At 48.1% G+C, this 25,706-nt stretch overlaps 1 protein-coding gene and 1 pseudogene across 3 annotated transcripts in view; both read left to right on the forward strand.

Annotated features, from left to right (window-relative positions):
• Positions 1-25,706, forward strand: part of IQGAP1 (IQ motif containing GTPase activating protein 1) — a 76,793-nt gene that overhangs the window by 15,701 nt on the left and 35,386 nt on the right. For 2 of the 3 annotated variants that reach the window (XM_037053558.1, XM_037053560.1), the window contains exons 3-8: positions 11,312-11,468; positions 12,898-12,975; positions 18,040-18,116; positions 22,279-22,346; positions 24,101-24,214; positions 24,745-24,923. In XM_037053558.1, the coding sequence (XP_036909453.1) occupies positions 11,312-11,468; positions 12,898-12,975; positions 18,040-18,116; positions 22,279-22,346; positions 24,101-24,214; positions 24,745-24,923 (673 nt within the window). Of the gene's footprint in view, positions 1-11,311; positions 11,469-12,897; positions 12,976-13,260; positions 13,361-18,039; positions 18,117-22,278; positions 22,347-24,100; positions 24,215-24,744; positions 24,924-25,706 lie in introns of those variants that run through there. The other variant, XM_037053561.1, reaches the window with a different exon arrangement.
• LOC118992141 (uncharacterized) lies at positions 7,459-7,597 on the forward strand (annotated as a pseudogene).

The raw sequence follows: 25,706 nt of genomic DNA on the forward strand, positions 1-25,706 counted from the left end.
GACGGAGAAGTGACGGTAGCGGCTGTTGAAGACAATGCAGCCAGTCCGAGAAGAGGGGGCGGGTGTTCCCTCTTAAGTACAAATGCGGAGAGTGCAGCGAAGGGAGGTGTTTCCCTTGTCCTCCGGGCTGATCAGAGGGCCCCGCCCTTCAGCTGGAGGCCACGCTTTACAAGGGGCCTGGGTCGTCTGGAGCAAGAATAGGTGTGCGGAGGGGTTCTCTCACACCCTCGGCCGGCTCTTTTCAGCACGGAGCTGCGGGGCCCCTCCCACCGGTGGGGGTGGTTGTCGCCCCAGGACCTGAGCAGGACCCCCCCTCCTGGATCAAGAAGGGTCTACATTCTGATGGAAGTGGGGAAATGCAAAGGACCGAGGTTGCGTGGAAGCAAGATGTGGAGGAAACATGGACTCTCAGTTCAAGGCGCATCCAGTGTGAGAGTTCATTCAACCGTTAGCGTTGTGCCTACATTGTCAGAAAAACTCCTGGAAACTGGAAGAGGGGGGTTCCGTTTATCATACGGAGTGTCAGAGGAATGGAGCTAGGCAATGGAAATGTGCATAATATGAGGGAGAACTTTAAAACAATAAGAAATTCCTTTAAAAAATTCCCTTTGCAAAAGGAAATTTGCTTTGCAGAAACCCGCATTGCAGATTTTCAAGCATAGACTGTATGACAGTTAATGGAAGATTCTGTTCCAACCTCAGTACTTCCTCATGTTACTTCAAACAGTTTTTGTTTTCCTTTCTTGCGTTGTCCTTTAAAAAAGTATTATGAGTGGCTTGATGATGTTCCATTGCTCTTTCTCTCCCTCTCTCCCGCTCTCTCTCATGAGAGAGAGAAATTTTTCTGACATGGCTAAAAAAGTTGGAGAAAACACTTTCAGTGGAATGAAACAGGTGAGAACCAGTTGGGAGCTCCCCACCGTTCAGGACTTTCTGGTGGAACCGGAGAAGATGCCAAAGTGCGAACGTGCCTCGCAGTCCTGCCCTCGGGGGCCTTACAGACTGATGGACCGGCAGCGCGGGACCATTTGAAAAGTTACTCGGCATCAGAGGGTGGAAGGTCTAGCTAATGTCACAGGCCATAAATGGTTGCTAAGGAAATGCCGCAGTTGAAGTGTGAGAGGTCAGGAGAGGAAAGATTATTTTATGACTGAGTTTGGCAAGATCAACGGGAAGGTGTGGGAGAGAAGGGGAAGCCTAGCTACATGATGTTTGCCTGATTCTTTCTCGTTCTTTCAGGGTCAAGGCGGTCTTTTTCTACTTCTTGGAATCCAACCGCCCTCCTTCCACGAAATGCATGCTCCGGAATATTGTGCGGTGGGATTGGTGCAAAGCGTGGGGATTGTGGTGGCGGCGGCAGAATTTCGGTGTTGTGGTGCTGAGAGTTAGGGGAATGTCTTTTTCTTTTCTGTTGTTTGGTTATCGTGGAGGCCAGGGACAGTGTGTGTCATTCAGCAGTTATTTGCAGAGCGCCAGAGCTTCCAAGATAAATCAGAAGAGGGTTCCACTCCTCTGCATTTAAATAACTGTGTTAAGAGGTAAAGAGAAACAAACATACAAAGTTTGGTCCTGTTTCTTCTTCCTCTCTTTCTCTCTCCCTTGCCCTCTCTCTCAAAACAGATACATAAAATCTTCAAAAAGAGAGAGAGAGGTACAAAGTGCCCCAGGGGAAGTTAGAGGAAGTTTGGAGGAAGGAGAGATTATGTCCAGCGGTAGATCATGGAAGAGTTCATGGAGGAGGTCAGAGATGGGGGAGGCTGATCAAAACTTGTAACCAAATTTTGGTTCTCGGTCGGCCTCTCCATCCCTAGCTGTCCGTACTACAGCTTGATGAACGTCTGTGTGCTCTACCAAGGATCTCAGTTTTTCGGTCTAACCCGTTTGTCCCAGCGAGTTTAATGTGCCGCCTTGACCTCCTTCCCTGTAGCAGTGGGAGAAGGGCCTTCCCTCTGTCTGTGGTTTGGACTCTGCCTTTGGTTCTCCTCGGGTCCCTATTCCATTTTTTTCCTCCTGATTCTCTCTCCTTGGCGTGTAAACATGCTCCCCACTTCAAGATACACTCTTGGATCTCACTGCAATTACTGTCCCTTCTTTCTTCCTTCCAGGAAAACTCGTCTTCACTCCCTGCCCCCTCACCGCTTTGCCTCACCTCGTGCGGGAGTGACTCACGGGCCCTCCTCCCCAACTGGAGTTTCTCCTTCTGGGCTCACCCGAGACCTCATTGCTGCGCCCACTGGAACGTTTTTGGCACTTTCCTAATCTCAGCAGCATATGACACTTGCCTGTTCACTTCATGAAATTTTCTTCCTTTTTATATTTTTGAATTTTGACCTGGGTAAATATGTTACCTATCTAGGAAAATAAATTCGGTTAGCACCTCTTCCAGGAAGCTTTCCTGGACTTCGCCCTTCCCCCAGGTCTGAGTTAGAGGCCCCTCTCGGATTTCCGTAGCACACCTCCCCACGACGGTCTGTATTACAGCTTCTTACAGTAAGTGCCTACACTCTTCCCCTCCCTGACGTCTTGTGAGCCTCCGAGGGCATGGGCCCTCTGTAATGAGTGTTGCAGTGAACCCCTCCTCCCGGCATGTCCTCACCAAGCACCAGACCTGAAAGGTAAATTTCTGAGGTAGCACTTGCTCTGCCGGCTCTGCCTGTCCCCCTGGGCTCCAGCAGCTGCCGCTGCGTGGGCGGTGACTCAGAGAACGGCTTTGCAGAGGCTTTGCAGAGGGCGCAGGCCTGCCTTTTCCTTTCAGAGGACTCAGGACCGGTTTTTTTTGTTTCCTTCTCCAATGCTGCTCAGAACCAGCCGTGATTAGGGTGTAGCTGCGGAGACTCGAGCTATCATCGAGGGTTAACACGGTTTGAAGATTTTTTCCTGTCCTTTGAAGTTAAAAGGTCTTCCTACGTGGAAAGATTGCTCCAGTATGGGGATGTCTCGCAGGCTCTGCCTCTGAAGGCTGGGTCAGGGAGTGAGGAGTTGACCTCTGAGCCCCGGGGACTTTTTAGAAACTTCACTGAATTATGGTTTACTTGGTATGAAATTCTCCCATTTTTAATATACAACTTAATGATTTTTAGTAAATTTGCTGAGTGGCTCAACTGTCATCGTCTAGCTTCCATCGTTCCAGTGGCCTCTTGGGAATGTGATAACAATTGGATGTTTCATTTTGGCCAGTGGGCTTGGCATACTTTGTCCAGTTCAGAGAGTCCCGTGGTTTGCTCAGGTGGGTCTGCATTAGGTATCAGGAAGCATCGAGGTTGAATAAGCTACTTCAGAAGCCTTTCCCTTCTGTTTTTCACTCGTTCCTATAGCTGATCAGATCGGTTTAATTTTTGCTCAGAAGTTTCTTTAAAAAGCAGATAATAAGGTTTCTCGTTTTGCTCGCATGGCTTGGGGAACAAGCCTGTATCCTTTCTTGCCCGGATGGTGGCATTTGGTACTTTCTCAGCTCCTCCGGGCCCCCCTCCTAGCCCACACTACTTGGAGTGACTGCTTAGGTCAGATTCCATCATTTCATTTCTGCTTCACATCCCTCAGAGGCCTGCACACTCCTCCCTCGGGAGTGTTCTCCCCCATCACACACGCGCGCACACCCATGCACATGCACAGATCCCTTCAAGACCTCAGGGCCATTTTCCCTGGGAAACCAGCCCTAATGCCCCTCCCTCTTCATATGGCGAGGAATGCTTTATTGAATGCTCTGTGTTCCTTTCTGTCCAGACTTGCTCTTACCACACTAAAGAAATTGCTAGGCTGTTTCCTGTGCCTAGATGGTGCTCAGATGTATTCGTGGCGAAGTGGAATCCTCACTGTAAGGAAAGATGGCCCCACTTGGGGGAGGTTGTGGCCGCCGGTAGCCCTGGCCTTTGGGGGCCTTGGCTGTGCAAGCTGGGTGTGGTGGCAGGGTGGCCGTCCCTGGAGGAACCGAATGTCAGTGGTTTGGAGTAGTCAGTTCCGGCATTGGTCGGTTCCCCTTCTGTATTGCACAGAGCTGGGAAACCGCTGCAGTCATGTGCTCCGCCGAACTTGTCGGCGGATTTCCTCTTCACAGACCCCGATTCACACTCCGATTCCTTTCTCCCTGCGTGGTTGGTCCGGGCTTTTTTAGGGTCACTACAGTGGAGTTCTCCAAACAGCCATTCCTCTGTCTTGCTGAGTGGTGGCATGGGTAGGGCCACACATGTGTCCTCCTCCGGACAAATGTCAGTAGGACAAGGCAGACAGGTATCGTTACGCAAGTAACTGGGCGTTAGGCTCTAGAAGCAGGTTTCGTTTCTGGGATCTCGCTGTCTCTCACACGCACTCACAAATACGTACACGAGCACATAGGTGTTGCTTAGAGCCTGCTAGTGCTTGTGTACATTAGCTCACTTTACAACCGTCTTGTAAGAATAGTTGCTGTCTCTACCCCTGTTTTACAGACAGAAAACTGAAGTTCAGAGAGGTTGGTTAGATAAATGTCATTCTTGCTTGTTCTCATTTCCTTCCCTCTTTTCTCAAGGAAGAAGTGGGCACGCTCCTTTCCCCAGCTAGCTGCAGAGCCTTGCTTCCTTCTGTTCTTTATTTGTCATGTCTTCAGCCCGTCCTTCACTTATTCTTTCCTTGCAGACTGCAAATTAGTGCCTCTTCTACAGTCATAAGAGAAGGAGAAAGAGGGACAGGCTGACAGACAGACAGACACTTCTTCCTTGGACATGCCATCTTCTCAGATTAACCCTTTCTTTCTGGTTCAAACTCTTGAAAAAGAAGTCTACATTGCTTTAGTTTCAAGTCCCTGCCCCTGGTTGCTTTTCTAGTTGTAGTAATCTGCCTCCCCGCACTGCGACTCCCCTTATTGGGGTCACGGGTGACATTCTTCCTTATCTGCCACGATCTTTTCTCTCCGCAGCGCCTTGAAGCTGGTGACCTCGTCCAGCTTCTTGAAGCATTTTCCTTCTTGGTTGCCATCATGCGGTTCTCTCATGATTTCTGTTCTATTTATTACAGTGACTGTCCTTTCTCTGTAATATTTGTCTCCTAAAGGCCCCTTTCTGAGGCGCAGGCCTTGACCATTTTCGTTTCGGTGCAGCCTGCTTCTCCAGGGAGCCCAGCCACTCCCGTGGGGCCATTGTTCACGCCCGGGTTTCCACCCTGGTCCCTGCTGAATCTGTCGGACCCCACCGTAGTCCCAGCTGCCCGCAGGCCCCTGGACTTACTGGCCTGAGGCGGGTTTCGGGCAAGGATTTATTGTCTTTCTGGCCCACTTCTCCTGGAGTCCCCAGGCTCGCTTCATGGCGTCATCTTTTCCTTAGTCATCCAACCACAAGTCACCAAATCATCGTTTAAAAATAAAGCAGCCTTTTTCCTTTTATAGAAGTTTCTGCAAGTTTACTATGGAGGGTACAGGCTGCCAGATTTTCTTCTGGAACAGTGTGAGAATGTGGAGTTTCCCCACATATTGGACAAGGCTAAGTTGCTATCATTCTTTTGTACCTTTGCCAGTCTGATAGCTGACAATGGTGTTGTTTGTTTAATTTGCATATCTTTGATTAGTAATGAGTTTAAAATTTTTTCCTGTAATTACTGACCATTTGTATACTTTTGTGAACTTTTGTGTTTCTAACCCATTTTTTTCCCTAGGGAAATATTTCTCATTTTATTTATTTTAAGCATTTAAAATGCATATATACGTTACAAAGATTATAGCAAATTACTAGTTCCTTGTTGTATGCTACAGATTTTCCCCACAGTTTATCTTTTTATTTAAATTTTTAATTTCATTTTTAAAAATTGCCATATAGAAGTTTAGCTGCTTTTTATTTATTTATTTTTTTATTTATTTAAATATTTTATTTATTTATTTATCTTTAGAGGGGAAGGAGAGAGGGAGAGAAACATCAATGTATGGTTGCCTTTTGTGTGTCCCCTGCTGGGAGTTGGCCTGCAGGGAACCGGCCTGCAACCCAGGCATGTGCCCTGACTGGGAATCGAACCGCGATCGATCGTCTGGTTCGCAGGCCCGCGCTCAATCCACTGAGCTACACCAGCCAGGGCTAGCTGCTTTTTATGTAGCAAAATTTTCCCCCTCTTCCTTCATGATTTCTGCTTCCATAGCCTTGTTTGGAAAGGTATTTCCCATTTCAAGATTATACAGCCATTTACCTATATTTTTCCCTCCTTTTATTTGTTTATTTTTAAAATCTCTAATGCATTGGAGGTTTAATGTCAGTAACTTTGCCTTTTTGTCCTTCTTCGTCGTCTGCAGAACCCGCCCCTCCCCTGCGCCCTGCTGACCCCGCCCCCAGCAATCTGGGCTGGCACGGAGAGGTTCTTCCTGTGATGAGTCACCGTTTTTCTTTCCGTTTCCAACATTACCCTAGTTGAAGGCCTTCAACTCTCTCACTTGGATTCCTGAAACAGTTGCCCAATATTTCCTTCTGGAGTCCTTCCGTGCTGTTGTCCCGGTGATTGTCCCCGTGACTGTTCTGTCTGAACACGTGGCGGTCCCTACAGCCTGCGGAAAACGGAAAACGCCGTGTTCCAGGCGCATCTCGCCGGGCGCCCCAGCGCCATGCCCTGTTGTTCCTTCAGCGTGCCGCTCGTTTCTTAACCGTCTCCTCTTCCCGTTTTTCACCCCTGAATACAGTTGAGCTCACAAAGTTCAGATGTCGCCTCCTGTTGCAGCCAGTGGGTGAAGCATCTCTGTTCCAAGAAGGTGACCTCTACAGGGGTGGGGACTGGTGTTCAGCGCCTTTAGTGCATGTTGCCCAGAGCTGCCCATTAAAACTCTTTCCCAAGTGGACATGTAGCTGTCAGGGTAGATGATTTGGGGGATAAATTGATTTAAAATATGTGTAAAACAAAGTTTTATAAAAAGTTTAAATATGAAAGGTGGATAAGGGTTATTTTTGAGAAGAACTGTGTAGTCATAAAAAAGAAAGGTAGGCGTTTATGTAAGCCAACTCAATGTCATGCCAACTGTGTCCCCTTCCCAGGGTGCTCGGTACCATGGGCCCTGGACTGTGGTGCGCGGTGCCTCAGGGGCTCCAGCTGCAGAACCGGAGTCTCTGTTCCTGGGTGTTCGCCAGGTGGTAGCCGTCATCTCCCATGCTGGCAATGTGTTGTGGCAATGGCGTTGGGCCTTCAGAATCACACCAACTTGGGTTCAGGAGTGAGCTCAGCCACTTGCAAACCCGTTGGGTATTTTTGGGCAGGTTAGTTGTAGGAGCCCATTATACTACTTCACTTATGGGGTTTTGTAAGTGTCAGGTGAGATAATTCATGCCAAGTGTTCAGCTTACTCTCTGTCACGTGGTGTTAGAGATTATTTGAGGGGGGAGAGTGTTACCATACGGAAAACGACCCATTGAGGAGAATAAAATGTTGAAAGCTTCTACCCCTTGTGGTGAGAGGAGGCCTAAGAACTGTCTCTCCATTTGCTCCCATTCTTCTGAGAACTTCTGTCAGAAATGTGAGTTTTGGCAGGTGTCAGGAATGGGCCCAGTCCCCGTAATGTACAGAGGGTGAGGGAAAGGGCTCCCGCCCCTTCGGCATCATGTCTTTGGTGCTGACAGTTTTCAGTCTGTTGGTTCTATCCTCGAGCTCTGGGGCACAGGTCTCAAAAAAAAAACCACACAAAAAAAGAAGGAAATGGGAGTTTTCCTGTGACCGTGGCTGAGAGTCCCGATCCCAGGTTGGGTGCTCATGGCCCATCACCACTCGGTAGGATATTCTCAGAACTTTTTTTTTTGTGACTTATTTGTTAAAATATTTGTACTTGTAGAAACATCGCACTTGAAGAAAAATGTGCAAACCCCACCTTGTTGTCAGAATGATGTTCTGAAACACGGATCTGCTCAGGGCATCCCCCTTTGGAAAACCCTTCAGGGTCCCCGTGACTGGGATGAAAGAAAGCTGTCATAGCCTTGCAGACAAGCCTTGCACGTGCACTTGACCTGCCAGCAGTGGCGGTGCTGAGCCTGTGTCCTGGTTTGACTGGGGTGTTTTGGGAGCACTGGCGCCTTAAAGTGAGAGCGAAGTGGGAGGGGAGAGGGCAATGGGGCAGCTGGTGTGGACTAGCGGGTCTTTAGTGAGCTCTCCAACCGTGAGACTCTGTGAGGATCGTTTTAAGACAGCGTTAAACATGAGACTTACTAAAAAGTGGTGCTGGCCAATGATTTTTTTCTTTTGTGCACAGATTGCTTAATTTTTTATTTCAGCTTAATCAAGGAATAATTAACATACAAAACTGTAAGATATTCTAAGTGCACATTGTCACGAGTTGTTATACACACACACACTGTGAAAGGGCCATGCAGTTAGTTACCATATCCGTCACCGCACATACTCATTCATTTTGGTGAGAACATTTGTTTTCTACTCTCTCCGCAAATTTCAGTTACACAATATAGTGTTACCCACTGTAGTCACTGCATTTCCCATAGTTGAGGTTTTTCTTCTTCTGTGAGGTGTGGGGTTGGGGGCAGGTGTGTTTAAGATTCTGCATGTAAGTGAGACCGTGCAGTATCGGTCCAGGTGGCGGGGTTTTCTTCTTTCTCCTGGCTGAATAGTGTTTCATTACGCACACTCAGACGCATGCGCACTCCGCATCCTCTTTCTGCATTTGCATGCTGAGGGCCAGGTGGCTGTCCCCATACCTTGGCTCTTGAGAACGACGCTGCCACGGACTTGGGCGTCAGCTCCCTCTTTGAGACCAGAGGTCGTTTCCTCTCCTTGGGCTGCATACCCAGAAGTGGAAAGGCAGGATCCTACGGCAGTGCCATTTCTGGTTTTTTGAGGAACCTCCCCATTTTCTTCATAGTCACTGCACTAATTTACAGGCCCCCAATTGTGCACGAGGGTTGCCTTTTCTCCGCTTCTCCCCAGCACTTGTTGTTGCTTCTGGCCTTATCGCCAACGGCCTGCCTGTCAGTCAGTTTCCTCGGCCCCTTTGACTCTGCTCGCTGCTTCCACCACAGTGGGCCTCTCTCTGGCCTCACACTCGTGTGACGTGCAGGGTGTTCTGGTTCACGGTACTGACCGACTTCCTCTAGCGGCCTGTCCTGCTGCAGTGATGCTGGGGGAGGCGCAGACAGGGCTTGCAGGAGCCCTCGAGCCTCCGTCCACTTTGGTATGAACCAAGTAAACCCAGAAGAGAGGAAAGCCCGCCCAGCCTGGGCGACTGGCTCTGCTCCAAGGCTGAGCGAGTCTCTTACTGTGCTGTTCCTTCATCGCTTTTTTCTGTGTGTTCACCTCATTTTGAGGAGAAAAGTAATTTTTTCTTCATACCATTTCATGAAGACCTGTGGCTGACGCTAGAGTTGGCCCAGGTTTGCCCCCGGTCACTGTCACGAGTTAGACTGACCCCCGAGAGCCGGCCCGCCAGGAGCCGTTCGCTTGTCCTTTTAGCAGGAAAGTGTCGGAGGGATTGTTAGATGAGATGTGTCCTGAGACTGGGACCGTTTTCCCTGCTGGTGGCCTGCGTTCTTCCACGTTGCCCCCTGGTCTTCAGGCCCTCCCGGGAGTGTGGGATGGGTTTTGTGACCGTCACAGACTGCTGTCTAACTGAGTTACTGTGGCATCTCTTCTGGAAAACTTGTTTGTTCCCCTCCCCGCCTCCCAGCATTTAAGTTCCACCTGCAAGAAAAGTCAGGAGACAAAATTTCATTTACTATCGTTGAGTTTAGGACATAACCCCCATGTTCTCTGGTCCACTCCTCTGCCCAGGCAGTGCTTATTTAGGACTCCGCTGTGTGTCAGGCAGCGTGCTGCCCGCTTTAAAAACAGCACAGATTAGAAAATGAGGTTGAGTGACCATTCTGTAGAACTTGACAGCAACAGGGAAGTTGTTCATCTAACGTCAGCCTTGCAAAATTTGAGCGGGATAATTGTATTTATTTATTTTAAAGATTTTATTTATTTTCAGAGAGAGGGGAAGGGAGGGAGAAAGATAGGGAAACAAACATCAATGTGTGGTTGCCTCGGAGCATGTGCGTGCCCCCCCCCCCCCCGCCCCCGCCCGCCGCCTCCCACAGGGGACCTGGCCTGCAACCCAGGCACGTCCCCTGACTGGGAATCGAATGGGCGACGCTTTCCTTTGCAGGCCCGTGCTCAATCCACTGAGCCACACCAGCCGGGCTGAGTGGGATAATTTTAAATGAGAGGTTTTAATCTAGGGGAGTGAATGAAATCTCTGAAATATATATTTTAGGTATATGTATGTTTTTCTGGGGGATGATCTGTAGAGCATTTCTTAGATGTTTAAAGGCTTCTGTGATTCAAGAAATGGTTTAAANGCCCCCCCCCCCCCCCCCCCCCCCCCCCCCCGCCGCCTCCCACAGGGGACCTGGCCTGCAACCCAAGCATGTGCCCTGACTGGGATGTGCCCTGACTGGGAATCGAATGGGCGACGCTTTCGTTTGCAGGCCCGTGCTCAATCCACTGAGCCACACCAGCCGGGCTGAGTGGGATAATTTTAAATGAGAGGTTTTAATCTAGGGGAGTGAATGAAATCTGTGAAATATATATTTTAGGTATATGTATGTTTTTCTGGGGGATGATCTGTAGAGCATTTCTTAGATGTTTAAAGGCTTCTGTGATTCAAGAAATGGTTTAAAACCATTGCCCTAAATGATTTTCAGTTACGTACCTTTCTGTTTGCAGAAAACACATGCAGTTAAACTCTGTGGTTTGTTTCATCTTAGGCTTCCCTGAAATCTTGTCAGAGGTGTTTGTGGGGGAAGTAGTTTTCCTTTTCCCTTTCCAACAACCTCCTCTTCTCTGAAAAACACTCAGTTCATTGTTATCACTTCCATTAGAGTTCCCTTCAGTATTTTAGTTGGGATAATTGACTGTTTGGGCAACCCAAAACAACCATAAAACCCTGAACCAAGAAATTCACTGTGGGTTCTGAACTGTAAAACCAGAAGAGAACTTCAGCAATGAACTTAAATTTCTGAACAGTTGAGATGGTGGCCTCAGTTACAAGTCGTTTTTCTTAGGAACTCTGAAGGAGTAACTTAAGGACTGAGGGAAAGGATCTGAGGTTCACGGGGCAGTTAGGACCTGGGGAGCCAGCTGGCTCCGCTGCCCAGGAGCGGAAAGCAGGGTAGAGAAGAAGGTGTCATTCATGCTCAGGAATTTTCCTAAGTTCCCTGCCTCTGAGATCTGACTGGGCAAGGACAAGGATTTATGTGAAACTGGATCTTAAAAGACTGTTGTTTATTATCCTCCTAAGCCTCTCAGAGGAGAATGGAAGCGGAGCTTGAATTTTGTAGGAAACGCTTCAGACCTTCCTGCCTTTTCTCAAGTCCCCTCTCCCTCGGTGCAGGTGGATGGAAGCCTGTCTCGGGGAAGACCTGCCTCCTACCACGGAGCTGGAGGAGGGGCTCCGGAACGGGGTCTACCTCGCCAAGCTGGGGAACTTCTTCTCCCCCAGAGTCGTGTCCCTGAAGAAGATCTACGACCGCGAACAGACTAGGTACAAGGTGAGCCCTTCCCTGCTCGCTGCCTGAGGGTTCGTCAACCTAGGAGGGAAGGTCCGCAGACTTTATTGTGTGTGAGAGGTATTGAGAAATGTGTTTATTTTCTCTACCAGTTGAGTGGAGAAAATAGCTCAAAGTCACGATGTGGAAGTAAAAGAACATTAGCCGTCGGTATTTTGGGCTCATTTTCTTATGATGGTGGGTATTGAGGGCCTTAATGAAATTTTTTATTTCTTAGAAGGTAGAGGAAGTAACTAGGGGAACTATTACTTTACATCTAATTTTAACCGAGCACTGAGATTCATTGGCAAATTGAAAGCAATTTTAGGAAAAAAGATCATCCTGTGATATGAGAATTCGAGATAAAGGGGAAGGCGATCCAGTTTCAGAACATGGAGATAAGTACAAGGGCTTGACTGTCGTGGCCCAGGGCCCTGGAGAAGAGGACTGAATGCCCAGTCAGGCTGACAGGGACCGGAATCGGTTGTCCACAGAGCCTCTGGCCGGGGCGGGGGGGGGGGGCTTTCCGGTGAGCTCTTGTTTGAAGAAAGGGCGCCGTAAGAGACAGCAGAAGACTGCAAAGCCAGGAGCAAATGTTAAAGGGGTTGATTGTAAGTATTTGGCCCCAACTCAGAATGAGCTAAGGATGAAGATACAATCAAAAGAGATTTTTATGTTTCAATATAAAGGAAAACAAGACGGTATAGACCCTATGTCAAATTGAAATCTCAAATAGAAACTTTTCTTAATCAAAAAGCAAATACTTACATATTGAGTTTTAAATGAGCAGTTCTGAAGACCACTCTGGAGCTGTTCTGTTGAGAGTCTGGAAAAGGTATGACGGAATAGCTGGACATTAAGGAAGAGTGGAGACTGCGGCAACAATGAAAACCATAGTCCCACCTCAACCCCGTGTGAGGGTAAATCTTCCTAAAAAATATCAGACATGGAGGTTTAGAGGGGACTATCTGTACTGGTAGCGTGCAAACCCTGGTATTTAAATATGTTTAATAATATGTATCACTTTGTATTGTCTGGCAGACACCACACTGAGAGCCTTTTGTATGTTTTCTCATTTAGTCTTTACAACAAATGTGTAAAGTAGGTGTTACAGGTGGGACGACCCTTGGACTCAGCAGGGCGAGGTGACTGCCCACTCGTAGATGGCCACGCAGGAAACAGAACCCAGGATAACTGAGTTCTAAAGGTCACGTTCTGCCGCGTGCACTAGGTGCAGGGAGACTCCCGATTGTTCTTCAGTGAGAGGCGCGGAGCTGTGGGTCTGGCTTTTTGGGTTTGGAACGTGAGCATAACGCTGGGGACAGACATTGAATTTTAGGGGAGTCTCACACAGAAACTTTTTAAGAGGGTTTTTATTTAGCATCTGTGTCCCTCTTGCCAACAGTACCTGACATTCCCCTGTTTGTTGCAGGCGACCGGCCTCCACTTCCGGCACACAGACAACGTGATTCAGTGGTTGAACGCCATGGACGATATCGGCCTGCCCAAGGTGAGCGGCGCCGCGCGGGTCCTGTCCTGGCTCCGCTGGGGCNCACGCAGGAAACAGAACCCAGGATAACTGAGTTCTAAAGGCCACGTTCTGCCGCGTGCACTAGGTGCAGGGAGACTCCCGATTGTTCTTCAGTGAGAGGCGCGGAGCTGTGGGTCTGGCTTTTTGGGTTTGGAACGTGAGCATAACGCTGGGGACAGACATTGAATTTTAGGGGAGTCTCACACGGAAACTTTTTAAGAGGGTTTTTATTTAGCATCTGTGTCCCTCTTGCCAACAGTGCCTGACATTCCCCTGTTTGTTGCAGGCGACCGGCCTCCACTTCCGGCACACAGACAACGTGATTCAGTGGTTGAACGCCATGGACGACATCGGCCTGCCCAAGGTGAGCGGCGCCGTGCGGGTCCTGTCCTGGCTCCGCTGGGGCCCTTGGGGCGTGAGGTTCTCATTCTGCCAGGAGAGTGTGCTTCACTTTCAGCTGAATCTGTGGTGCTTGTTTTTTTTTAAAAAAAAAATACTTGAGATCTCTTCCCTTTATTTCAGAAAATAGTTTTTGTTTCGTATTCCTCATCCCTGCTTCACCCCACCCTAGAGAAATTCCCTGTGATATCATTTACTTTTACTTCAAGTTGTAGAATTCAGTTGAAATTCACAGACCATAAAATTCACCATGTTAAAGTTTACAGTTCTCTGTTTTGTTAAAAAAATTATCATTCACAAAGCTGTTACATCAAAATTTGACTTCAGGGAATATGAGAGAATACTTTAGAAATTCCGCCCTGGCTGGTGTAGCTCAGTGGATTGAGCACAGGCCTGTAAACCACACGATCGTGGTTCGATTCCCAGTCAGGGCACATGCCTGGGTTGCAGGCCAGTTCCCAGCAGGGGACTCAGAGAGGCAACCATACATTGATATTTCTCTCCTTCCCTTCCCCTCTAAAGATAAATAAATTAATTAAAAAAAAAAAGAAAAGAAAATGCCATCTTCCAGCTTTGGAAGAACCAAATTTGGGGGGAGTATGGAGGGCCATTTTCTATTTCCAATTGCTGCGGCACTGTAATGACATTTACTCCCCTGCAGTTGTGGTGGTGACGGTAGGTTTTTCCCCGGCTGTACTGAGGCGTAACTGATGTTCCGTGCGCAGTGTATGCCACCTGACGAGCTGGGAGTGGTGGCTGCAGTGTCATAACGGGAGAGTGTGTCCTTGAGTGCCTTGCTGAGGAGTTAGCTTAGTATGGCTCTGAGTGTGATCACCCCCTCTGGTGGCCTGGGTCCCCTGCAGCCGCACAGGCTGTGCTGGAGGCAGGGACACCTTTCCCCACCCGCCCGGCCTCGTACCTTTGGCCTGAGAATCCCACTTCTAGGCGTTTATCCCCCCACCCAGCCATCAGACAAGCACAGAGAGATGTAGTCACAAGGGGTTTCAAGCCTTGCTTATGGCAGAAACATTGATAGCAGACCACGGGCTCCGTCACTAGGGGTCTTGGTCGTGCCACAGCTGGCCAGGTGTCGTGCAGCCGCTGAAAAGGCTGACATCACCCCGTAGGGACAAGGGGGGCTATCCGTGATGTGCTCAGCGGGGAAAACACAGCAAGCAGGCTAAGGTAAGAATTTGTGTTGCGGCTAAGATGAGATCACCATTTTTGTGTAAAAATAAAGTGAGTGTTCTTGGGAAAAATCTGTAAGGAGATACAGTTTTCATTTCTGCGGGATGAGATTGGGGGGCTGGATTTGTTTTTTTTTCTTCATACGTTACTATAGACTCTAAATTTTTGTGACTAAAAAAAGGAAGATGAAGACGACAAAATCGTGTCTGCGGCCAGACCACCCTGAACACGCGCAACAGTGAGATGTGGGGTGTTAGGGAGTGGCAAATGCTCCGGGAAGTGACTATTTTATGTGCACAGGACTGAGCTTGGTGCATGTCTGTCTGTTGAGGGGAGCTAGGTCCAAAGCTGAGGCTTTGCAGAACACAAGCTTTTATCTACCCCCCCACCCCCTCTTTTTTTCCAGAGAAGTGTTCATTTTCTTCCTTGCTTTGGTAGGTTTGAGAAGGAGGCCCCACAAAAATGTCAGGAAATGCAATACTTCAAGTTGTGATGGCTACTTGGCACCTGCAACTTCCTGTTCCTGTTTTTTCTGTGCTCTGCCCATTGGGCAGTGACGATTGAACCTCTTTTAAATGGTCCTGAGAGCTTTGTGGATCGTTGCCATTGCTCCTAGTATTGTTACTATGAAATGATCTTTTAATGATGGCAGTTGCTTGGCTTTCTGGTTCACCAACGGGAGTGAATTGTCTGGGGCCACAGTTGCAACAAATACGGAATTCCCAAGGCTTTCGGGGAGGGACAGCGGGTTTTCAGGGCTCTGTTTTGCAGTGTCCACCCAACACGACTCAGGTCCTGACAGTAGGTCCGTGGAATTTATTGGGATATCTTGCCTAATCTCTTCATATGGTACATGCCAGTTAGTAGAAACTCACTGTGATTATTTTTTGGCTCTTTTCCTTTGTGACTGTTTATTATAAACAGTCAGGTGACCACCTCCTCCATGAAGTATTTAGTTATTTTGAGTTTAATTTTTTAAAAGACTTTATTTATTTATCTTCAGAGGGGAAGGGAAGGAGAGAAATATCAATGCATGGTTGCCTTTCATTTGTCCCCTGCTGGGAACTGGCCTGCAACCCAGGCATGTGCCCTGACTGGGAATCGAACCGCGATCGTGTGGTTCGCAGGCCCGCGCTCAGTCCACTGAGCTACGCCAGCCAGGGAATGAGTTTAATTTTTTAAATTGTTGTCAGTCTGCCCCGCTAGTCTGGTCCTCCATTCTACCTTCCATATCCCAGAGGTGGACATTCCTTAGGGTACAAGCCTTACCTCAGCTCTACATTCTCTCATTCTCAAGATTTCAGTTATTTTGAAGGCTCCTTTAAGATAAACAGAGTACCTTCGATTGGACATTTCTACTGGGACAGCTTTCTATCACCTGAAATGTCTCATTTCTCAATCTAAACCTACCTCTTCCGTTGCGTTAACTTCCCCTCGTCTGTAATACGTGGAACTTTGTTGCCGGTTTCCGGCCATCCAGTCTCAGCACCGGGGAGTCACCTTGGCGTCTCAGATGGAGTCACTCCCCCAGCCTTCCTCATTTCTTTGAAGTGTCCCTTTTGTCTGTCCACCCGGCCTGTCAGCCCGCCTCCCTAGCTTCTACCTCCCCACTGTTCAGTGCACCCTGTGTCTTGTCTCCAGTCAGTCTTCCAGAGGCGCTGAGGCTCTGTTTTTAATCCTTGGCTCCAAAGTTAGGGCTTCTCTGTGGCCTGCATATCAGGTTCAGACTCGGCTGATGTTCAAGGTCCATGTAATCTGACTCCATGCTACCTACCAGCCTTGTTTTTTCTATTACTGCCTGAAATGTCTGCCCTGCTGTTTTCTTTCTTTTTTTTAAAGATTTTATTTATTAATCTTGAGAGGAAGGAGAGAGGGAGAGAAATATCAATGTATGGTTGCCTTTCATGTGTCCCCTGCTGGGAGTTGGCCTGCAGGGAACCAGCCTGCAACCCAGGCATGTGCCCTGGCTGGGAATCGAACTGCGATCCTCTGGTTCGCAGCCCCGTGCTCAATCCACTGAGCTACACCAGCCAGGGCTGCCCTGCTGTTTTCTGAAGGCTGACTCACTGGCTGATTTTCACCTTTCAGGAGAGGACAGCTCAGTCTTGGGAAGTGAGCATGTAGGTAGTTGGAAGCATGATCTGAAAAGGTGATTCTCCCCTGACTGGTGTGGCTCAGCTGGTTGGGCATCGGTCCTCGAAGGGAAAGGCCCTGGTTCCATCCCCTGGTCAGGGCACGTGCCCGGGTTGTGGGTTGGGTCTCCCCTCGAGGCCCGTAGGAGCTGCGGCCAGTTGCTGTTTCTCTCTCACATGGATGTTTCACTCCACCTCTTTCTCCCTCCCGTCCCCTCTCTATAAAGATAAATACATAAAGAATTTTTAAAAAGGATAGTTCTGATACATCCCGTTTCTCAAGACGGGAGGTTCTTTCTAGTGGGGAGCCCCGGTTACTGTGGGAAGAGCCTAAAAACACAGAATCGAACACAGGGCGGTGACGGCTGCAGCAGACCCCAAGGTCTGGGGTTCTCTTGGCTGCCTTGTCAGAATCCTGCTAGTTACCTCCTCCTTCTGTTTTTTACTTCTCCAATCCATAGTTATTCCTCCCCTCTCCCCTAAATTACAGAATGAATTGTGTGGCACCTCATTACCATGAGAACAGGTTTTGAAATTCGAGGTTGTCCCCAATCCCAACCTACTCCGATCCCACTGGCCCTCATTCATAAATTCATCAAACATAGTGCTCCGTCCATGACCTTGGCTCTGGGCGTGGCATCGAAGATACAGCAATGAGCAACTCAGACTTGGCCTCTGCCTTCTAGCGGCTTATAGTCTGTGGGAGGAGTCAGATAGGTGTTCACCCCAGTAACTGATTAGTTGTCCTAAGGGCTACCCAGGAAAACCACCCACCTCCCACAGTCCCATCCCCATGCGTCCTCTATTCTGGCCACTCCACCTGCGTATATCCTTCCGGCTCCCCCGAGCAGTATAACACAGCTTAGTACTTCGGAGTGTTTTCCAGTGTCTAAATGTTGGTTTGCATAGCCTGAAGGTGCTCATTCAGTGCTCATTGTTGCCTTACTGCTCAGTCTGTACTGCAGGGTAGGGAGTAACCAGCAGGACTGCAGTCCTTCAAAACCAGTGTTTTAAACTGGACTAGAACTTGGGTTTGAATTACCCTGGTCTGAGTTTGCAGTCACTTTCAGGTGCCTGGGGAGATTCAGTGGGTAGACCAAAGAAGGCCTTTTCAAGTGGTGTTTTTCATTCTGTTACTATAGCACTTTATCTCTTGTGTTACTTAGGACCAAATGTCTTTTCACCCTCATGATGTTATTTGCTGAATGCCAACAGTGTTTTCTAATTGTCCAGTGTTTTACTCCTAGTATTGGTGATTGGTGAAAAGATCAGAAAGAAACCCAATGGATGGCTACCTTACTCTGCTTCTTTTGTTTCTCCTTAGATTTTTTACCCGGAAACCACAGACATCTACGACCGGAAGAACATGCCGAGATGCATCTATTGTATTCACGCGCTCAGGTAACTGATTTTTGTGACAAAATTTGCCGTAGACAAATTTTGTCTACGTCTCTCTGTACGTAGACACAGAGAACAGTCTCTTTCTTTTTAATTAAAAATCTCTTAAAGTTATAAAGAGTATTTACAATGGAAAAATTTTAGTTTACCTTTTTGTTTCAAGCTGATTAAGCTGAATTATATACAAAATAGACTATGTCTTGATGCTCTAGTAGTTCGATCCAATTTTGTCAACATCTTCAAATCATACCAGTAAATATCAAGCGGTTGATTTATAATCCATTTCGTTTTCTACATCCTCAGCCAGACATTTGTTCATTAAATAATTTTTATGCCAACGCAAATAACTAGCAACTGACACAAAGTAAGGTTTTTTTTCACAATTTTATAGTAAACTTGGAAGATGACTTCTTTTCAGATTCCTGATTCTTAGAATCCACAAAGTATGGAATTGGAGGGAAGAGGGCCGTCTGTGGGGCGGTGGAGGACGGGTGTGGGTGTTGATCACAATATTGCAGAGCCCCCGCATCTACCTGGTGTCCATGGACTGATGGAGGGGGCGGGACCGAGTGTGAGATTTCTTGCTAGGGCTTCCCCTTCTAAGTCTGTGTGCTTAATGGTAATTATATTGACATGAATGCACGTATAATGCTGACCCATAAGAAGCCTCTTGTCCTCAGTGTGATCAAATCCTTGATTTCCCCTGAAGCCATGAGAAACCCACAAAAGAAAGATAGAACTGAGGACTAACTGGGGAATCTCTTCTGTCGACTCACGTATTAACTTCCGTTCTAGGCATTTCCCCTGTGGGCTCCCTTCCTTCTGGGCCATCTGCCCTGCTGTCCCTGAGCTGTCTCTCCAAAACAGCCCTGCTCACATCAGACCCTCCGTAAAACATTTTGACGGCCCCTTCCAGCCTCACCTCTAGCCACTCCCTCCCCTGCAGCTGTGCGGTAGTGTTCTCACTGCTCAGGCAGTGCAGAGGGGCCTTTGCCGGAAGGCCCTTTCTCCTGCTAGCTCAGAGTGTTACCTCTCCATTGATACATTTTTAAACTTTTTATGTCTGAGGCAAACTTAGCTACTTCTGGCTTTTGCTCCTCTCACTTCAAGTATGTGCTTGATACGTTGTACTCTGGTTGTTTGTTCTTGCCCAGAACTTGCTTTTTGTGGACGCCTTGGAGGCAAGAACGATTTTCTTTATTCCACACTTACCTTTGCGTCTCTAGCACTGAGATGCCTGGCCCACAGTTGGTAAACAACAAATGTGTGTCTACATCAGACGTGGTAACCAATCTCCCTGCCCCCTCCTTCAGCTCCAGGGGATATTTTCTGCCCTATAAATAAGTGTCAAACGGAAGTGGCACTTGCCCTTTATCAGAGACTGTGTTTGTCTTGGCGGAGGCCATGCAGTGGCGGCTCCATTCCCACTCCATTCCCACCGTCTCTGCGAGGTTCTGAGATACCCAGCGACCCCGGCTCCTGCCTGAGCTAAACCCCAGGCTGTGCTCTTGTTTGTCTTACTAGTGTTGGGTTTTAGTTATGTGTTGTTTCTTCCATATGTTTAACCTTTTCTCCCTGTTGCATTGTTAGCATCTTAAGGACAGAGGTCATGTCCTACATTTTCCCCTCCAGGGCACGGGGCATACTCGATGTTGGACCAACAATGGTAACAGGAGAAGTCTTTAAAAAGGCTGAGGAATGGGTGATCCCTAGGGGAATTTTCAGATTGTAGCAATTGGAAATGTATGTATCTGAGCTAAGATCAGATTAATTCTGATAAAATCCGTGCTCGCAGAGGTCTGTCTGTGTGGATAACCAAGTGCAGGGGGTCCCTGCACTTTGGCAGCGCGGAGGCTGAGCTGGCCAGGTTCCTCTCAGCAGTCACTAGTCCCTGCAGTGTGACCCGGGCCCCAGGTCCTCACGGTCTCGGAGACGAGCCGAAGAGTTGGCTGTGCCTTTCTCGTGATGGAATCAGAGAGAGAGAGGAAGTTGGCTGTTGGTGTCCATTTCTCTTCAGTGTGCACTCTGTGCTTAGAAAGTATGCACAGAGCACTGTGGTCAGCTTGGTGATTTCTGATTTCTCTCCTCCCTTAATAGTGCTTTTGGTGAAGGGGGCGTTGGCGACACTTGAGAATGCGTAGGAAGCGTGTGTGCCTGGACCCTCTCTGCCGTACAAGCCAATCGTTTCCCAGGCAGGTTCCCGCCTCACTGTGCGGGATGAGGCCCCAGCTGCCTTTCCCATCAGCAGGGACAGAGAAGCCTCACCTCCCTGTGCTCTCCCTCCCTGCCCCCACCCCCCTTACCTCTTGATGGCATTATTCCGAGTCAGTCATTGTCGGTCACTGCACGCCACTCACGCCACGTGATGCTTGTGGGTGACATGCCATTCCCCGATAAGAACCCCACTTCTCCATTAGTCCAAACAGATATGTATACTTTATTTTAATGTTGTATTGTTTCTTTTAAGAACTGATTTGGGGATTAAATAGACCCACAAATCTTTGTCCTAAATTCAAAAGAAACCCAAAATCTCCGAAAATTAAGTTTTAAGTTCAGTTCAAAGTCATTTATTGGCAAAATCAGATCAGACAGCCCCTTTCCTGTTTTAAAGTAGGAATGAAAGAGGAAGCACTTCCTGGAGCAAACGCAGCCCCTCTGCTCTGGGGAGTTTATTGAATAGACACGAAACCTCCCTAGAGGGCAGCGTATTACGTAGGTTCTGTCTTGAGCATTTTACTCTAAAGAGAAACGCTTAATCACAGCATGATTTACCCTTGTACTTCGCAGAGAAAATTATTAGCCACTGTGGATGCATACATTTGGATATGTGTTCAGAACACCTGTGGGGTGTTCTCAGATTGTATGTATAAGTTCTGATCCGTTCTGTGAGTGTAATATGTTATACACATTTGTGTTTACATTAATACTGAGGTATACAGGTTATTTGCAAAAATTGTAGACTACTTTATTGAGTTTCTGTGGTTTGTTTCTTTGACACTTTTTCAAAACATTTTTTAAAAAATTTTTCAAGATTTTTATTTATTTATCTTTAGAGGGGAAGGGAAAGAGAGAGGGAGAGAAACATCAATGTGTGGTTGCCTCTCACACACCTCCTCCTGGGGACCAGGCCAGCAACCCAGGCATGTGCCCTGACTGGGAATCGAACCTCAGTCGTGTGGTTCACAGGCCAGTGCTCAAGCCAGGGCTCAAAAAATTTTTTTAAAGATACTTTTTATACCCTTCCCTATTGCCAGGCTGTCAGTGTCTGCTCATGTCCATCTGTAGAGTGCCCTTCTGGTGTCTAATTTACTGAGTCCCATTTGCTGGGGCCTCTGCGTACCGCCAACCTAACTCAGGCTGCTGGCTGCTGGCTCACCTAACCACCTTTGAGATGTTCATTGATGTTATTAGTATACGCGAGGCTCTCAGTGGACACTGGTGAGGACTTTTATTTATTCTCCCTGAGTTCATGAGTCTTAGAGTCCAGTGGATTTTCATTTAAAGAGGGAAGGCTACACTATACACTCCACTGAAAACTCTAAAACAACGCATAACTTTTCCGCCCGTAATATGGATTCAACTTTAAATAAGATTTTCTATCTGAATCATTTTCATGAGACGTTTCTAAAATGTTACTTCAGACATTTCATCACACACCGGATTCATACTGGAAGTTGAATTTGAACTTGTGCCTACTCATTCCCAGCCCGGTACTTTTTCCATTACATTATGTGACTTTTTAGGACACTGTTATTATGTAAAACTGACATGAGGATGTGGGGTGAAGTGTTGTAACTGTGAAGGGGAATATCGTACTGGGCGTCTCCGTGTTCAGGATGTTTGTGTTCTTTTTAAATTTTTTTTGGAAGATTTTATTTATTTGCTTTTAGGGAGAGGGGAAGGGAGGGAGAAAGAGAGGGAGAGAAATATCAGTGTGTGGTTGCCTGTCACACACCTTCACCTGGGGACCTGGCCCACAACCCAGGCATGTGCCCCAACTGGGAATCGAACCAGCGACCCTTCGGTTCACAGGCCAGCGCTCAATCCACTGAGCCATATCAGCCAGGGCTGTTTGTGTTCTTCATGCTGGTTTTCTCCTTTAAGAGCAGCAGAAGCAGCTAGACGTGCTGAGAGGTCTAAATTTTTTGCATGTTTTGTCTTCTAGTTTGTACCTGTTCAAACTAGGCCTGGCCCCTCAGATTCAAGACCTGTATGGAAAGGTGGACTTCACTGGTAAGGAGTCACAAGCCCGGCAGGAAGTACTTGGCTTATGTGGAAATAGCCTGGAGAGTCAACAAAGTCAATCTTAGTGACATAGTGCTTGAAAAATACCATGGCAACAGAGGTGGAAGAAGTGTAAATAACTCGCTTCTCTGGGGTGGGGGAAAGAACACTGAACTTGGAGTTCCAGGCTCTATTCTGTCCGTTCTACAGAGGGTGTGGTTAGTGAGTCTCAGTTTTCTTACACCTGCATTGGGAACGATGCTAACATGTAGTGTGTAAAGGAACATGTACGGTTAAATGTTCGTGTGAAAAAACACTGTGGCAGCCCCTCCCTGTCTCTGACAGANCGCTTCTCTGGGGTGGGGGAAAGAACACTGAACTTGGAGTTCCAGGCTCTATTCTGTCCGTTCTACAGAGGGTGTGGTTAGTGAGTCTCAGTTTTCTTACACCTGCATTGGGAACGATGCTAACATGTAGTGTGTAAAGGAACATGTACGGTTAAATGTTCGTGTGAAAAAACCCTATGGCAGCCCCTCCCTGTCCCTGACAGAGAGCAGCCGTTGTGGGCAAAGTGGGGGGGGGGGTGAGGTGTGGCAAAGATGATAATTTTGTAATTTAAAAAAAAATGTACGCGCATTTAAAAATTGAGCTTATGTTTTAAAACTGATTTCAGAGAGATATGGGAAGGAAAAGATAGAGGGAGACAGACAGATCAGTGGGCTGTCCCACTTATTCAGGCACTCATGGTTTGCTTCTTATATGTGTCCCCACCAGTGTCAAACCCACGACCTTGGCATATGGGGACAACGGTTTAACCAACTGAGCTACCTGGCCAGGGCGAAAATTTAGCTTATTTACTTGTTTATTTATTTATTTAAGATGTTATTTATTTATCTTTAGAAGGGAAGGGAAGGAGAGAAGGAGAGAAGTATCAATGTATGGTTGCTTCTCATGCGTCCCCTGCTGGGAACTGGCCTGCAACCCAGGCATGTGCCCTGACTGGGAATCGAACCGCGATCATGTGGTTCGCAGGCCCACGCTCAATCCACTGAGCTACACCAGCCAGGGCAAATTTAGCTTATTTAATATTAAAACTTGGTTTATTCAGCTTGCTCTGAGTATTTGCTGTAGTCAGATGCTTGAAGAGTTGGGGGCTTGTGTGGGGAAAGGACAATGGCGGTACTGGTGGGGGGTGAGACAGAGCCAGATGTTTCTCACTGGCGATATTTTATAGGCCTGGGAGCTGTAAAAATGGTAATACAACTTTTCATCTGTGCTGTTTTTCCTGCCAGGGCCGTTGTGCAGCAGGCCTCGGGGAAGGGACTGGCCTGACCCGTTGTTTTCCGTATCAGTTGGTTTCCTGCCGTAGAAATGAAATCGTAGCTAGTGGTTTGGGTGCTGAAGACCGAGGTAGCCCATGGCTTGGCATTGGCTTCTCGCTGAGCTTCCTGTGATGCCGCTCCTTTCATACACTCACTGTGGGGAGCGCCGTAGGTAGCTGTTTTGAGAGCCAAGTTTCTGGGGGGCTCTTCTCTTGCCATAGTTATTTTTGAGGCCCCTGCAAGCATCAGTAATCATGAAGGCCTAGCGAGCGCATGTTATGTGCCAGGTACTGTGTCAGGGCTTTGGGTGGGCTGGCTCGGTACATCCTTTTAACAGCCCTAAGGGGTAGGTGCCATTTTATCCAGTTTTTGTAGCTGAGGAATCTCCTTCCCTCTCTGAGTTGGGGAAGGTGCTTACCTTGGTCTCATTTCTTCCTGTAGAGGAAGAAATCAACAACATGAAGATCGAGCTGGAGAAGTACGGGATCCAGATGCCCGCCTTCAGCAAGATCGGGGGCATCCTGGCCAACGAACTCTCAGTGGATGAAGCTGCACGTAAGAGAGAAATTTGGGGGGTTCCAACAGGGTCATTGCTTCCGCTCCCAGTAATTAATACTCTAATGATGACCTTGGACAGCACATCTAGTTTTAAACACTGCTGTGATCTTTTATGCCGTAGTTACTTGGAAACAAGTGATTGATTTTGATTACAATTCAAACACTTAGAAAGTGAGTTCTACAGTTCAGTGTCTCTGAGATGATTTCTTTTTATGGCATTTACATGAAGATGAGGGGGGTGAGCATTTCCATAACGAATGCTCCTTGCAGGGCTCTCTGATGACCGTTTCCCTGTGAGTCTGCAAACCCGGCATCCGGAATACGGAGCGGCGGCTTTGTGTGTGCTGAGGAGGGGCCGAGGCCTCCAGGCCCCAGGCAGCCTCTCCTCCCGCCCCCACTGCTGCTGCTGCGCTTTGGAGACTGGCCCCTCTCCGGAATAGTGTGCCGCAGTGTGGCTTTTCTGTGTGTGGGAACCGTACCCTTTACTCTGTGTAGCCTCAGCGTCTGTGTGTTGAATTTGTTTTCAGTGCATGCCGCCGTGATCGCCATCAACGAGGCCGTGGACCGCAGGGTTCCCGCCGACACATTCACCGCCTTGAAGAACCCCAACGCCATGCTCGTGAATCTCGACGAGTCCTTGGCGCCCACTTACCAGGATGTCCTCTACCAGGCCAAGCACGACAAGATGACAAATGCTAAAAACAGGGTAAGAATGGAACCTCTGTTGTTTATTTACACAAACATTCGCCCCTTTAATTAAGTGTGTGGTTTGAGGAGTTCTGACAAGTGCACGTGGTTCCGTGACCATTGTCCCCGGAGTTCCCAGGCCCCCCATTCGCAGTCCGTCCCCCCTTCACAGTCCCTGAGCCCAGTCATCTACTCATCTGTTTTTGTCGGTGTAGTTTTCTTTTTCGAGAAATTCATATAAATTAAGTGGAGTTACACAGGGTGTGCTGTGTAACTTTTGGCTGTAGATTGCACTGTGATTTCTACTACTTTCTCCTTCAATTTTATGCAGACCAGCGAGAGGCTCTGAGAGCTGGTCCCCAGGTGCAGTTCTGCCCAGTGGGAGGCTGGGCAGGGCCTGCCGGCGCCGCCCAGCGCTGGGAGAGCCCGGGGCTTGTCCTTCAGAAGCAGACCTAGGTTTTTGTCTCAGTTATGACCGTGCAGCACTTTGTTCTTGACTCAGGGTTTAAGATTGTATTTATTTATTTTTAGAGAGGAAGGGAAGGAGAGAAATATCACTGTATGGTTGCTTCTCGTGAGTCCCCTGCTGGGAACTGGCCTGCAACCCAGGCACGTGCCCTGACTGGGAATCGAACTGCAATCCTTTGGTTTGCAGGCCCGTGCTCTATCTACTGAGCTACGCCAGCTAGGGCTTGACTCAGGGTTTTAAGCCACCCCTTCACTCGCTCTCGGTTCTGTTACAGTAGGGGGACGCTCACGCGTGTCTCCAGAGTCTCCTTAGAGACCCGAGCTAATCCAGTCA

Source organism: Sturnira hondurensis, unplaced genomic scaffold, assembly GCF_014824575.4.
Source record: "Sturnira hondurensis isolate 20B ecotype Veracruz unplaced genomic scaffold, ASM1482457v3 Scaffold0007865, whole genome shotgun sequence".
In the NCBI taxonomy this organism is placed as follows: Eukaryota; Metazoa; Chordata; class Mammalia; order Chiroptera; family Phyllostomidae; genus Sturnira; species Sturnira hondurensis.